Raw genomic sequence first — 15445 nt, forward strand, 5'->3', positions numbered from 1 at the left:
TGGGCCCCTTTTCTTTCCACAGAGTGGATGACTGTGTGTGCTATTCAAAGCCCTGCCCACTGGAATTATTTTCTCCTCTACTGTCTTTCAAGGACACCCCTATGTGAGGCCTGCAGTGCAGCAATGGTCTATTTTTGGCTTGCTCACACGTACTGAGCCTACCCACTCATAAACAAATTTTGGCTTTTTTACCTCCTTCAGCTGGATATAAGGAGCTCTCCAGGCAGCCGTAGGTGAGCAGAGGAAGAGACACTGGTGCAAAGGTGAGGGTGACAAGGTGTCTGGGCCACCTGTTCATGTGGCTGCCTTCTGCCTGTGGTCCTGTGACCAATCCCAGCTGTACCACATCTGTCTCATGATGAATTACTGCAGGCCTTGTCTGACCTTCTGACTTGGTGGATCTGATGGAATCCAGCTCACGATGAGCAGCTCTGGCTGTGTGGTCAACTTGATGATTCGATGTCAGATGATCTAACCTGGTAGCAAATCAGGGGCTGTATTTTGAGAAGTGTGCATGCCTGGCTAGAGATGACCTGGCCCTGCTCCAGAACCCCAGGGGTCTAGATGGTGATTCTCCTACTAGGCCTTGTCATAAACTCCACCGGCATCTTTCCCCACTGCAGCTGCCTCAGACACCATGGGTTCTGCCAGATCATATGGTCCACACAGCAAAGCTACTTGTCTTACAGCCTGGACCTGCTACTGAGTTCCAATCTAAACTCTGGGTCCTGATCTAAACAGGCAGCCTTTGGGGCTTCCCTGGTTCAGGTGAAGAATCTGCCTATCAGTGCAGGAGACTTGGGTTGGATTCCTGGTCTGGGAGGATCCCACATGCCGTGGAGCAACGAAACCCGTGAACTGCAACTATTAAAACTGTGCTCTAGAGCCCAGGGGCCACCACTACTGAGTCCATGTGCCCTAGAACCCATGCCCTAGAACAAAAGAAGTCACTTTAATGAGAAGTTCAAGCACCACAGCTAGAGAGTAGCTCCCACTCCCTGCAACTAGAGAAAAGCCTGTGCAGCAGTGAAGACCCAACACAGCCAAAAAAAACAAATAAATAAAATTACATATATAAAATTAAAAAAAAAGACAAACCCAAACAGGCAGCCTCTGTTATCTGATATATGGGAGGGTATATGGGAGGAAACAGTATGTATTCCTAGGTATGGGGTACATACCTAGGCTGCCTCCAAAACCCAAAGAGGCATTGTGCTTCCTTCATAATGGAGGAGTAGATACAACACTTTTGTCTTTTACTTTGGATGGAATGTGTCTGGCAAATCCCCAATGACTGGCCCCTAAAAATTTCACTGATATGTCAGATATGCAGATGATATCACTTTAATGGCAGAAAGTGAAGAGGAACTAAAGAGTCTCTTGATGCGGGTGAAAGAGGACAGTGAAACAGTTGGCTTAAAACTCAACATTCAAAAAACTAAGATCATAGCTTCCTATCACCTATCATAGCCTCCTATCACTTCATGGCAAATAGAAGGGGAAAAAGTGGAAACAGTGGCAGATTTTACTTTCTTGGGCTCCAAAGTCACTGTGGATGGTGGATGCAGCCACAAAATTAAAAGATGCTTGCTCCTTGGAAGAAAAGCTATGACAAATCTAGACAGCATACTAAAAAGCAGAGACATCATTTTGCCAACAAAGGTCCATCTAGTCAAAGCTATGATTTTCCCAGTAGTCATGTATGGATGCCAGAGTTGGACCATTGAGCCTTGAAGAATTGATGCTTTCAAACTGTGGTTCTGGAGAAGACTCTTGGAGAGTCCCTTGGATAGCAAGGAGATCAAACCAGTCAATCCTAAAGGAAATCAACCCTGAATATTCATTGGAAGGACTCATGCTGAAACTGAACCTCCAATACTTTGGCCACCTGATGTGAAGAGCTGATTCATTGGAAAAGATCCTGATACTGGGAAAGACTGAGGGCAAAAAGAGGAGGGCAGCAAAGGACGAGATGGTTAGATAGGATCACCAACTCAATAGACATGAATTTGAGCAAGCACCGGGAGATGTTGGACAGAGAAGCCCAGTGTGCTGCAGACCATGGGTGTCACAGAGTCGGACACAACTTAACAACAACATCAGGCTCCTGAATCTTGGTAGTGTTTTCTCCCACTCTCTGCAATATGTGTGTCTCACTAAGGTTTCCAGTATACTTGCTGTTTCTTGCTCATCTATTTCAATTAGCTGACGGGTTTAGTACAATAGATATGTGTGATGTTCTGCAAGATACCTAGTTGGTACAGGTTTTTCCAGACTAGATTGTAAGACAGCATGAGCGTTAACAGCCCTGCAGCAAGGCTGTAAATGTATACTTCTGTCTGTTCCAAGTGAATATGGCATCTGATCTTTCTTTCTGATATGGAAAGAAAAGAAAAACATTCACTACATCAGTGGCTACATACTATGTACCGGAGAACAGATTAATGCACTCCAGGAAAGACACCACATCCGCCATTAGAACTACCACTTGGCTGATCTCGCTGTGGTTCACTGTCACCTTCCAAGGGACATCTGATTTTTGTAGGGGAGAGACCAGTGAATTAAACAGAGAGATAAAGAGAACACTATTCCTGCAACGTTTAGGTCTTTAAGGATGGCATTAATCTTTGCCATTCCCTGATGACCAGTGAGGTGGAGCATTTTCTGATATGTTTATTGGCTTATTTCCTCTTCTTTGAATTCCTGTAATTCATAATTGTTTGCTTTTTTAAAAATGGTTGCTATATCTTAGTTATCCCTGTGATCCTCAGACTTGGCACATGAGAACTCAATAAATATGCACTGAATCAAAGGTTTTTTTCTTTTTTGGGAGACCATGCTGCTCGACTTGTAGGATCTTAGTTCCCCAACCAGGGATCAAACCCAAGCCTTGAGCAGTGGAAGTATTAAGTCCTAACCACTGGACTGTCAGGAAATTCCCTAAATCAAAGATTTTAACAAGATGAAAAAGTAGCATTTGATTGGACATCCTGGTCATCTGGGATCTTGAAACCAACCTCCTTAACTTATGGGTAAGCCTATTCCTGACAACAATTGTATCATTTTGGTTGATTTAAAAAGAAAATACAAAGTCATCCAATCAAATCATCTCTCGTCTGAAACTGAGGCAGCGTCACCAAACTAATCGAAGCTCCAAAGCCTTGTTTTCTGGATGGACTCCCTTTGATAGCAATAATAGGCAGTAACAAACTGAGCCCTCAGCCCATCTGGCTGTGATAAACGCATCCAAAACACATTACAAATCTCAGAGTGAGGCTCTGAGGCCTGAGGCTGTAGAAAAAGAAAACCAAGGCTGACAGGCACAAGTTTAAAACCCTGATATTCTATAAATGAAAAAAGGCCAGCTGCCTGTTCCTTCACCACTGAACACAGTAAATGAATTATCTGAGCTTCCTGCCATTTTTCAAACTTGGGACTCTCAGATATCATTAGGGAGTATCATCAACTCTAAACTTCAATTGTCAAAAAAAAAAAAAAAATCTCTAATTTACTGAATCTCTAGTGTTTCTTTCCTTTGCCTTAAATTGTTGTTGTTTTTTCTTAATCATTAAATTTTTTTCTTATGTACCTGTTTATACAGGAACATCTTTGTCTTTTTAAAACACACATCTTATTAGGTCTCTCACTTCCTCAGGAACTTCTCATGCCTTCCCATGATCTGAAGGCCAAAGTCCAAATCCTTCACAAGGCCTCCAGGACCCTATCTACCTTTTTTGCCCAATTTCTCTCCATTCCTAAGACCCTTAAGCTTCTTCCACCCTTTTTATCTGCCTTTACTGAAACAAGCCATGCACTTTATACATCTGTGCTTTTGCACACATACTGACCCCTCTGCTAAGAACTCTGTGTGAAGACTTCCTTTCCCTTAGAATAGTGTTAATCAACACTTTCTCTACTCTCTCCACATTGTAAATAAATATCTACAGTAAGCACTTAATATGCTATACTGTAATTATTTTCCTGTGTGTTTGTCTCCCCACCAGACTAAGAATTCCTGAAGGATAGAAACTGTATCTCAATTACTGCAGTTTCCCTAGTGCCAGTCTAGTCCCTGGAACAGAGGAGGTGGGCAACATTTGTTCATTGAATGAATGAACAGACAAGCTCCCTACTCCAAAGACCAGGACCTCCAATTTAACCACCACAAGGAAAGGATCAATAAGCCGCTGGAGCAGATTCTAAGAGTATTTACTCACCTGAATTTTCTCTAGCAACTGAACACACTTAGAAGACATATTCATGCCTAGACTTACAGGCAACTCAGAGGTCCCAGGAACTTCTCTCACCCCATTTCATGAGCTGACCCTTTCATTTTTAAGAGGCTGGAGCTCAGAGGTGCTTCTTAGTGGGTGGGCAAGCTTGGATGGATGTCAGCAAGCTTCCTTCCCTTCGGCAAACACTCAGAATAGCTCCATTAGTGTTCATGGAAATTCTGCACATGCATCAAGGAGAAAACAGCCACAAATAACACAGCCTGCTTTCCAAATCTCCAAAGCACATCTCTGCAATCATTTTACTTTCCAACTATCACGACCAAAGCCTTTCAGCCATAGAGCAATTTGTCTTCAACTTACTCTGGGCTCCTAAGGTAGCAGAACCCTTTGGCTGTTTACAAATGAAGCTTCCTACTACTGGTCGGTCTCCCTGCTCCAGCTTCTGTTCTACACAGCCACTTATCCAAAATACTAACCAGTTCCTGCATGGCATCAGTCCAAATACCTTCTTTCACTTGATGCTCAAAAGATCCTTCAAACTTGATCATGGAAATCTAGGGGTTGACATTTGGGAGACAGGGATGGGCTGAAGATACAAACTAGAATTGCCATCAGCATGTAAAAGATGCTTGCAACCATGAGAGTGGATGAAATCAATATATAGGCAAATCCCCTGAGTTTTGAGTCTTAGATCTGCTATTCACTATCCGTGTGACCTTAAGTAAGTTATGAAATTACTGTGAGCCTTACTTTTCTCATCTTTAATTGGGTATTTTTTAAAATGTCCAGCACAGTGCTGAGCAATTATTATTCAGTCTCCCAGAATTACTAGCAGTGGGAAAATGAACAAGATACTTCTGCTTGGTAAGCCTCAGGGTCTCATCTGTAGCTCCTGCTAGGTATCCACAAGGCACCATGGAATGGGTGCTCAGCAAATGACTGCCAAATAAAAGAAGAAATCTAAAAATACGGAAACAAAACCTAGTAATAGACGAGATGATTCAACAGGCTTTTTTAAACCGTATAAAGATCAATGTAAATGCTAATAAATTATCTTAGGAAAAGGATCTAGCACTTAGAAGGTAGACAGTGTTAGGCCCTTTCTTTCTGTCCTTGCTTTAAAAAAAAAAGTTTCTAAAATAAACAAATCTCTGATAAGCTTAATCTACTATAACAGCAAAAATATAAACACAAGTACATATAAAATCATACAAATACATTCAACATCATTACATTGGCATATTTCATTTTGCGACAGACTTTTTTCTTCCCCATCTCCTGTTTCCTTTCATGCCATCTTCTGGCTCCCCTCTCCTCCCCAAGGCAGCCAATGGAAATAGTCTGATACATACCCTTTCATACACTGCTCATATAATCCTGTACAAAGACATATATTCATATATAGGATTCTTTTCTTGTTTCTTTATAAAACTGGATTCTTATTAAAGACATTTCTCTGTAAATTCTCACCCCCCCACCACTTAATAATACATCTTGGTCAATCCTTCAGGTCAATGGATGCAGAAGTCATACCTTCTTTTCAATGACTGACTGCTCACTGTCAGTCTTCCTCCTCCCACAATAAAGTTGCACACAATATCCTTGCATGGATTATGTGTTTCTTTAGCAAACTTCTCTGCTGGGTCAGTGTATACACATGTCTTAAATATGAGTAAATATTGACAGATTATTTTCCAAGAGGGATGTGAACCATCAGTGTAAAAAAGGGACCATTTCTCCACATCTTCAACAGAAGTTGGCATTTTAATTTTAAATGTTTTCCAGTTTTATTGGTGAAAATGGCAATGTATTATTGCTTTATTTTGCATTTTCTTAAATATTTTTGAGGTTCAGCATCATTTATTGTTTACTGGTCATTTGTGATAAAGATCTTCGATGTATGCACCTTACTATCAAGAATATCAGAAAAAAATTGTATGAGAGAGAGAGAGAGAAAGAGGGTGTCCTTGCTTTTTTAATCTATCTCTTTTCTGGATTTTAAATCTTTTTTTTTGGCCCAAGCCCCAAGGCTTGCAGGACCTTATAGTTCCCTGACCAGGGAATCCGGGACCCGTGCAATGGAAGCAGAGTCCTAACCACTGGACCACCAGTGAATTCCCCAAACTTCTTCCTTTCTACCGGCTCCTTCTTTTCAGATTACAAACATGCTCCAGTCTCCCCTAACCTAAAAAGTCTTTTTTGGGTCTCATTCTATCTCCCTAAATTCCTGTCTAATCATTCTTTATTTTCACCACCTATATTCTTTCTCAAATCAAAACATTTTTCAATGAAAAAGCCATACCTTTGGTTTTAGGGGAAAAAAGTCCCAGTTTATTATTATTTTTTAAAAAAGCAAGTATCATTTCCATAATTGTTTAAGCAAGCCTATATACAGGTATTTTGTTTTAAAAAACATATGTATATAGTTTTTCCTCTTACAGTAATTCATTTCAAGAGCAATTTCATTATGTGTCTTCTACAGAGCCCTAAACCGAGGCAGCCAGCATATTCAAATAAACTCTAAGGAGTGGGCATGCTTCAGGCCAGCTCCTCATTAGAAACCCCAGCAGGGGGGCTCTGGAGACCAATGCGTGGAAGGTCTTCCAGGGAGAGCTGAAATGTTGAGATAAGTCGGTCCTGGAAAGAAGGGGTAGCGGGCGGCTCCAGCAGGCTCACCCCTGGGGCAGAGCAAAGAGAACAGACGGGGAGTTCTGAGAGGCGCTGGAGCTATCTAAACTCGGGGGGACGGAACCGAGTGAGCAGCCGCGGTAATTGAGTCTCAGTTACCTGCAGGGTGGTGAAATAAAGCAGTAACTTCACCTGCCTGACGCGGGGGAAGTTTAGAGGTGTCCTTGGCATGCTCACAGTGAAATCCGTCACCCTTTCACTGTGTTGGGTGACGGCAACCGTACTGCGCTTCCCAGTGACAGCGAGCGCTCATCCTGTTAGGCAGCCCCAGCGCACTCCAGCTAATGAAGCATTTCCTGCAGGCCTGTCTCCAGGGCTCTGCATCCTCTGTCTGAAGGAATGGCACCATGGGAAAATTTAGCACAGCCAGCATCAACCGTCGCCCAAACTCAAAAGAATCTTTGAATGGCAGAGAGAGGCCCATTTTCCTTTCTGCCCAGCCCAGTGTTGGAACCACCCTCAGGTCACTTTTTGTGGGTCTGTACAAACGTGCCGACTGGCAGCATGCCGTTCTTCACCTGCTCCCGGATTTCAGCTCGATGCTTTAATGTGAAGACCAGGGCTCTCACCGTCCGCCGGTACGGCCCATTAATGAGGCGGGAGCAGAGATGAAACGTTTCCCGTTCAATATTTTCAACCAGTAGGTGATCCATCTAAAAAAACAGAAAAATTATCAAATTAGGGCCTTGCATTGCATAAAGATTAAAAGCAAGACAGGCTGGAGCACTTTGCTCAGAGGCCTCCATTAATCAACTGAAATTCAAGGACATCTACTTCCTGTCACAAGAGAAACAGGAAGAGCAAATTAATTCCACCCTGGCAATTAAGGAACAAGGCCATGTGCTTTGTGACAGGGACCTCATTCACAACCCCTGCCGGGTGGTAATATTTGCCATTATAACAGGAAACTGACTTGAACCAAGCAATGGGCCCTGGGCCCTGGGCCCTGTACTTTACCAACCAGGAAACAAAGACCAAGGATAATAAATCAGTGTAAGAGTTTATACTTTTTGTTTGTTTGCTTGAAAGTGCTTTTTAACCCCTTATAGTATTTTTAAACACTGGGTCTGGATCCTAAATGTGTGTTAAGCAGTTTATAAATCACTTCTCACACTTAACACTTGACAACTCCTATTATCTCATTTTACAGATGAGGAAACAGGTTCAAAGGTAAAGAAATGCTCCAGATCTTACAACTATTAAGAGAAGAAGTTGGGATTCTGACTCGAACACTCATGTTTCTTCCCTTTACCATACTCACTGCCCCCATATCCTCCTGAGAGACCATGTGAGTTTGGAGAGACCTCGGCAGGGTCAGCTAAGCAGAAAAGAGCCTAGAGGACAGGATCTGTGGCTATGCTGGGGTGTGTGGCTCAGGTCCAAGCCCTCCTGAAGTCACAGGCCTGATAAAGAAGGATAGGTCTGGGACTTTGTCCACATGATCCGGATCTAGGCCAGACTGGGCTGCTGGTTGGGGACCCCCTCACTTCCTTCCTTTCCAGGTGCATCACTCTCTTTGCCTTCCCGGTCCTGACTCTAGCCTAGCCTGAGCATGCTCAGTTGCTTTCACACACCTCTACACCTCTGCACAGGTACTTGTTCCCTCAGCAAGACACAATTTCCCAAGAAATGCTTTCCTATTTGTATGTGTAGCTAAAACACAAAAAGCAAAAAAATCAATCCTAGTTTAAAGGACTACAAGTTCTTCTTGGGGCTGCCATAATGTCCTGAGCTCCCCGTAGTCATTTTCACAATAGAATGGTCTTGTCTTCCCTGAGAATGAATTCCTTGAAAACAGGAAACAAATTTCTCTCTCATTAGCCTTTTTTCCTTCACTCTTCCCCTCCTACCTGACCAACTTACTCAGCACTTACTATGTGCTTGGGCTGAGAAAAGAGCAGTGAACAATGTCAGTACAGCTCTTGACTTCACAGAGACCACAGGCCAGCTGGAGGCAGATAGAAGCAGGCACTGGAAGTGCAGTGAGTGCTAGCAGAGGGAACAGAAGCAAGTTCTGGGGCACTGAGATACAGCAAAGGGACCCGGCACAGGAAGGAGTGAGTGCTTGACGTGAGACCTGGACAATGAGTAGGATCAGGCCAGGTGGCATGGCCATTTGCTTGGTGATAAATTCAATGAGTTGTACACATATGTACTGTACTTATACTTTAAAAAGGGAAAGTTTAAGGAAAAAATGCACCAAAATTGAAAAAGGATCACCTGACATTTGATTAAAAGTGTCCTAACAAAAAAGAGAAACCAACAGACCAAAATGAATGAAGAAACCTGGAAAAAATGAGAACTAAGCAGGGGAGCAGAATAGGACTGGGAGAGACAGAGAGAGAAGATAAATATCCAGGCCCAGACGTCTGCTTAGATGTAATAGATGAAAGACTTTCAGGGAAGTTTGTGGTCCTGATGACTGACTGATCATCTCCAAGGATGGTGCTGGAGTGAGCTGGCTTGGTGCCACAGCTCTCTAAAACCCAGACTCCTTGAGCGTTCACGGACTCCTGGGTGGGCGCTGAACTAGCCCCCAGCCTGAGGCAGCCCTGGTCCCAGACTACTTTACAAGGTGGTAAGGGTGGCTGGCCGTCTGCCCAGCATTTGTCCAGCAACATTTGCAAGAGAGGCTCCTCACCCCAATGTGGGGTTCCTCATCCCAGTGTGAGGATGGTTACTCACTGACTGTTTCGAGATCCACTTAATATAACGGGCAAGAAAAAAGTCTGTTTTTTTCCTTCGTTTTGAGGGGAGTGGTTGTTCGGGGAAGAAGGGTATGTGTGCCTTTGCAAAAATAAATCATGGCCATTCCATTATATTATATAATATATATTATATATATATATATATATATAATATATATAAAGAACCTGAGAGTACCTTGAAATTCACAGAACTGAATACTTATTCATACTTCATTCAACAAATAGCTATTGAGTTACTACTGAGTACAGTCTGATCTAGACATTTGGGACACCCAAAAAGAAAAGACCTGACACCCTACCCTTAAGAAGTCACACCTAGAAAGGAGAGGCACATACACAGAAAACCATGGGGCGGCAGGACAGGTGTTATCCCAGCGATGTGATGGGAATAAGAAGCAAGCAGCTAACAATTCTCAAGGATGTCTCTTGTTAAATGAAGCCCAGTTAGAATGAAGACATGAAGAAAAACATTTGTAATGTTAAAATGTAAACCATAAAGGAAAGTGATTCATCATGTATCCTTGTGTATAATGTGTTCACTGCACAAAGTGAAAAATGCCTATCTTATAACGCCTTTGGACATTCTAAACCTACCCAAGCTGAGAGTCTTTCCCGTGGGTCCTAACCTGGTAATTTAGGTAAGCCCCTTTGGGTGAAGCATTGAAGCTGAAGCGCCAATACTTAGGTCACCTGATGCAAAGAGCTGACTCATGGAAAAGACTCTGATGCTGGGAAAGATTGAAGGCAAGAAGGGGACGACATATGATGAGATGGTTGGATGGCATCACCAACTTGATGGACACGAATTTGAGCAAACTCAGGGAGACAGTGAAGGACAGAGAAGCCTGGCGTGCTGTAGTTCATGGGGTTGCAAAGAGTCAAACACGACTTAGCGACTGAACAATAACAACAACTTTAGGTGAAAGGACCAGAGTCCTTTTTGCTATGGGATACATGTATGAATGGGAACAAGAATGCTGTAAGAAACCTAGGAAGATTTATTTATGGACCATATCCTTTCTCTGTGTCTCTCATGATCTGCCTGATCTCTTTTTCACATATTTTTGCTCCTTTTCATTTGCCTTACTATCAGTTCTAACTGCCTTATTCTCTCCTCCTGTTGTACATCTCTCTACCCATAGCTTCGGCTTCCTTGAAACTCCTCCAAGATTCCTTCTGTTTCAAAACTTACATTGTTGTTTCTTGGTATTTCCCAGGTCAGTTTCCCAGAGACAGAAAATCTGATTTGCCTTCCTTATGTATTTGTACCTGTGGGATGAATATGTTATTCAGTTGTCCAATCATGGACAAACTGAGAGAAGATATAAAACACATCCACCCCGAGCTGTCTTATGTCAAGGATTTTGGACTCAGAAGAAATGGTGCCATAATCAATTAGTGATGTCTGCCATGACTATAAGCTTTTTAAAAGCAAGGTAAGAAACTCTTCTTAGTGTGTTTACCTGAAGTGCAGAACTTCCCACACTGTATTATAACTTCTATTTGTCTATTTCCCTCAGAAGATTGTGAGTGCCTCCAGGGCTGATACCATGCTGGATCCATTTCTAAATTCCCCATCCCTAGCATAGGTACTGGCACATATTAAGCGCTCAGTAAATATTTACTAAATGAATTTCCTCTTTCCCCAGGTATACCTCCCTCCTTTTCTGCTCTGTCAGTAACATCCTATACATAGCAGATGAAATATGTTTCTATTTTATATGTATTTTCTAGTGAGCAAATTCCAACCATTCTAAGGCTAGTTCAACTGCTATCTTTTCCATGGACTTTTCCCAGATTTCCCCATCAGATTTCACTGTTCTGTCCTTTGTGTGTTTACACCTCTTCCTAGTACCACTATTTCAGACATATTTCATCTTGCCTCATATTTTAGTCATCTGCGGGCTCTTAGTCAGGAGACAGCAAACTTTCTTAGGGTAAGGACTGCAACTCATCTCCACTGGCACTAGTAGTAGCAGAACTAAACACGGGGAATTGAATATCCACTAAAGGAAACTTTGTATGAGTTTTCCAATAGCATGATTGAACTTGTACATATATACCCACACTCCTTTTTTGACCACTTGAATACATTTATTAAAGAGTTGGTCAAAACCAGAGGTGCAGTCTGAGGCCATTAAGCAAAGAAAAAACTAACAGTCCCATATGGGGATGTACGCCTGACCTGGGTCTCATTAGCACCATCTGACAACCAACTGGGCCAACCAGCCAGTGCTTCATAACTCTTAACGATAACAGGCTCACTTTGAGAATCAGATTCATTTTTTTTAATGGCATAATAGGAAAATGATCACAGGCCGTGAGGTAGGAAGGGGAGTGGATAATGAGGAAGGGGAAGTAAGAGAATGACACCACAGGGGACGTTCATATGAGGAAAGATCTAAAATATAGGGAAGAACAAAGAAGATCTAGAAGGGAGAAAGTAAAGGGGAATGGAGCGTGGGTCTCAACAATGGAGTTTTTATTCATCTATTCCATTATTCCAAGAACAAGGAAACAATCCATGAATCTGGAAAGCAAGATCGGTAGAGTAATAGATGCACTTTGGGGCTGTGTGTATATATTCCTCTTCTGTGGCTTTCACTACTTAGACCAAAACAAATATCATGGAAACATTACTTTCTATAAAAATGTAATAAGTAGATTTGAAAAAAAAACACATGCTAAAATCAAATTGCAAAAGCTTTTAAGTCACTGGGCCAATAACTTACCCAATGGTTTACTTCTGCCTGATAAAATACATTTATGGAGATCTAATGTCTGATTTCAATGCACTTAACATTATTTACTGTCAAAGACCAGATACTGGATTAGATGGTTCATTGATTTACCCTAATATGAAAATGTTTCAGATGATGATGGGTGTTAAGAGTTAACTTTATGTAAAAGTGTTTGTATTTATCTTTTCTGATGTATGAAATTATATATAAAAATACTATAAAGTGCTGTTTATGCAAGGAAAAGAGATTGACTTTCTTTGGCCAAGGAGGACAGTAAGATGAACACTTCTAGTTTTTAAAATTTACTCTTTGGGAGCAAAACCATTCAACTATGCTTAATCTGATATTTTTTCCAATTATATTGGAAAGCACTAACAAATGTATCACTTTTTTAACTTTGCTTTGTAACACTTGAATGCTTACCACTTGATGTGCCATTTAAAGGATAATTAATGGATAAACTAAAAGGATAATTATTATGGAGTTTAATATAGCAGGCAAACTGCTCATTAATCCTTACAAGCATAGCTTCGTTATTATCATTTACTTAAAAAGATACCATAGGGAACTGGTATTTACCACTACATTAACTACATATTATATATCCACACTCTTATGTTTCTGCAATAATTTTGGTTTATTTGAAAACTAAACTTCTCTTAAAATATCAAATACCAAGTCTTGTTGGCTAGTCAATGACTCTGGAAAATTAGACTTACGATCTTCGTATTTTTTTCTCTCTTCCAAGGGCTTAATGTTCATATTAATGCTTCTTTAGGAAAAGTTAAACAAACTTATAGTATATTAATTCACTGAATCATCAAATAGACATTAAAAGTTAAAAACGCAAAAAATAGAGATAGATAAAAATAATAGAAAACTATATACAAGATGATACTGATACTGATCAAAATTAAATATAAAAAAAATAAATAATTGTCAATGTTGTGCAATGTCACTTAAATAATCAATAAAAATACTTTACAGGACAGCTGGCACATAACATAACAGACTCTTAATAAATCTGGGATAATCATAACTTGACCATTATTCTTTGAAAAAGCTATAATAATTTACCAACAGGAAATGCACCAAAATGTTAATAAGATTATGTCTGGATAGTAGGTTCAATGGTGACTTTATTTTTCCTTTCTGTATTTTTCCATTTTCTATCACATTTGTATTAAAAACTCAAAACTTTATTTTTAAATAAAGTAAATAATATATACAAATCCATCTGCCTTTCTTTTGTGGATGCATAATTGAGATAGAAAGGTTAAAATATTTTTTTAGAGAATATAATGACAGATCTAGTCTACTATTTAAATCAGACTTCTGAATTGCTTCTTTTTTGTTAATATTATTAAATCATTCTTTAAGGATACTTTATTAGGGGTACCCTGAGAGGAGGAAAAAATATCAACGTTATATGTCTGATTTTCCCAGAATACTAATTGAATGTAAGATTCATTTGATGATGATGATTAATATTATTGCTAATGAACAAAAATTTCTCTTCCAGCATTTGTACCTCAAACCACTAACACCATCCAACTGCTGGTCACAAAGATAATAGAGATGATGTCTAGTCAATTGATTATAAGCATTAGAACTAAAGGTAGAGTGCTGACAAAAAATGCAGTAGAGTCTTTTCGAAAAACAGCTATTTATTGTGCTACTGATATTCCATAACAGAGTCCATCTCAGAATTTTTGCTTCAGTGGGAAAGAATTTTATTTATTTATTTATTTTTATTGAAATATAGTTGATTTATAGTGTTATGCCAGTTTCTGGTATACAGCAAAGTGATTCAATTATATATATGTGTGTAAATATGTATATGTGTGTGTGTATATATATATGTTCTTTTCCATTACTGTTTATTATAGGATATTGAATACAGTTCTCAGTGCTATACACTAGGTCCTTGTTGTTAATCTATTTTGTATACATAGTGGTTTGTATCTGCTAATCCCAAACTCCTAGTTTATCCATCTCCTAATTTCTTTCCCCTTTGGTAATTGTAAGTCTATTTTTTATTTCTGTGGGTGTTTCTGTTTTATAAATAAGTTCATTTGTGTCATATTTTAGGTTCCATATATAGATGGTATCATATTGTGTTTGTTACAGAAAGGATTTCAAAAATCGGAAAGAACCAACATTCATGAAGTGACTTCTAACCACCAGGCACTATACTATTCTTTTGTACATAATGTTCATTTAATCTTTCCAAAAATTTTAGGTAGTAGGAATTATAATCTTCACTTTACAGATTAAAAAATCAAGTCTTTGAAATGTTAAGAGACTTGCCTAAGGTGTCACAACCAGTACATACTAAAGCCAGTGTTTTAATCCATGTCTTGCTAGTTCCAATGCCTGCACTCCTTATATAATACTGTCTCCCAGAATGTTTACAAATCCAGAATCTTTAAAAAGAAAAAGTTAGAATAAAGTTATGGCCCTAAAGAGTATGAAACTTCATTGTGAAAATGTGAAGGTTATTTAACCAAGAATATCTAATAATCACATTCCAACCAAGACATTACCTCTAATTCCAAGGCTTCTGAGAGTAATTTCTGGGCATTTTTCCTAAATGATTCAGTTCTGGCATCACTTCGGACTTCTATGGAAGGTCTATTGACGTGTTTTTCTATGAAAGTTCTCCACTCAGTGTAAACTTCTCTGGCAAGACAAGCCACTTCTGAATCTGAGTGTTGACGCATCTTGTTCACAGCATGACCTGGAACAAGAGAACAGAAACCAAAGGAAACATTGTTCTGTCTTCTGAGAAGTATAGGACTGGAAGGACTGATGTGTGGCACTTAGCAAGTCATTCACATACCTAAGGATGTAGAGGTTCTTGTGCAAATGAAGACCTGTTTCTCAAAGGCTGAGATAATGAGATAATCACTAGGGAAGAACCACTGGGTTAGCTAATACAATAAGTCATAAAACAGAAGCATGATCAATAGATACTTAAAATGGAACAGCTAAGGTACCAACTCCTTAATCCAAAACTTGCAATAAAAGAAAATGAATTAAGCATTTATCTTGTCTTTTCAGTACATGTTAT

General features: G+C 40.0%; 1 protein-coding gene across 6 annotated transcripts in view; it reads right to left on the minus strand.

Moving 5' to 3' along the window:
• Positions 1-6083: 6083 nt before the first annotated feature.
• TCEANC2 (transcription elongation factor A N-terminal and central domain containing 2) overlaps positions 6084-15445 on the minus strand; it is a 43610-nt gene continuing 34248 nt past the window's right edge. For 4 of the 6 annotated variants that reach the window (XM_061121832.1, XM_061121830.1, XM_061121831.1 and 1 more), the window contains exons 4-5: positions 14919-15112; positions 6221-7576 (exon numbers count right to left, since the gene is read on the minus strand). In XM_061121832.1, the coding sequence (XP_060977815.1) occupies positions 7388-7576; positions 14919-15112 (383 nt within the window). In that variant the 3' untranslated portion in view covers positions 6221-7387. Of the gene's footprint in view, positions 7577-14918; positions 15113-15445 lie in introns of all 6 variants that reach the window. The other 2 variants (XM_061121828.1, XM_061121829.1) reach the window with 2 other exon arrangements.

The sequence above is a fragment of the Dama dama genome, chromosome 20 (assembly GCF_033118175.1).
Source record: "Dama dama isolate Ldn47 chromosome 20, ASM3311817v1, whole genome shotgun sequence".
In the NCBI taxonomy this organism is placed as follows: Eukaryota; Metazoa; Chordata; class Mammalia; order Artiodactyla; family Cervidae; genus Dama; species Dama dama.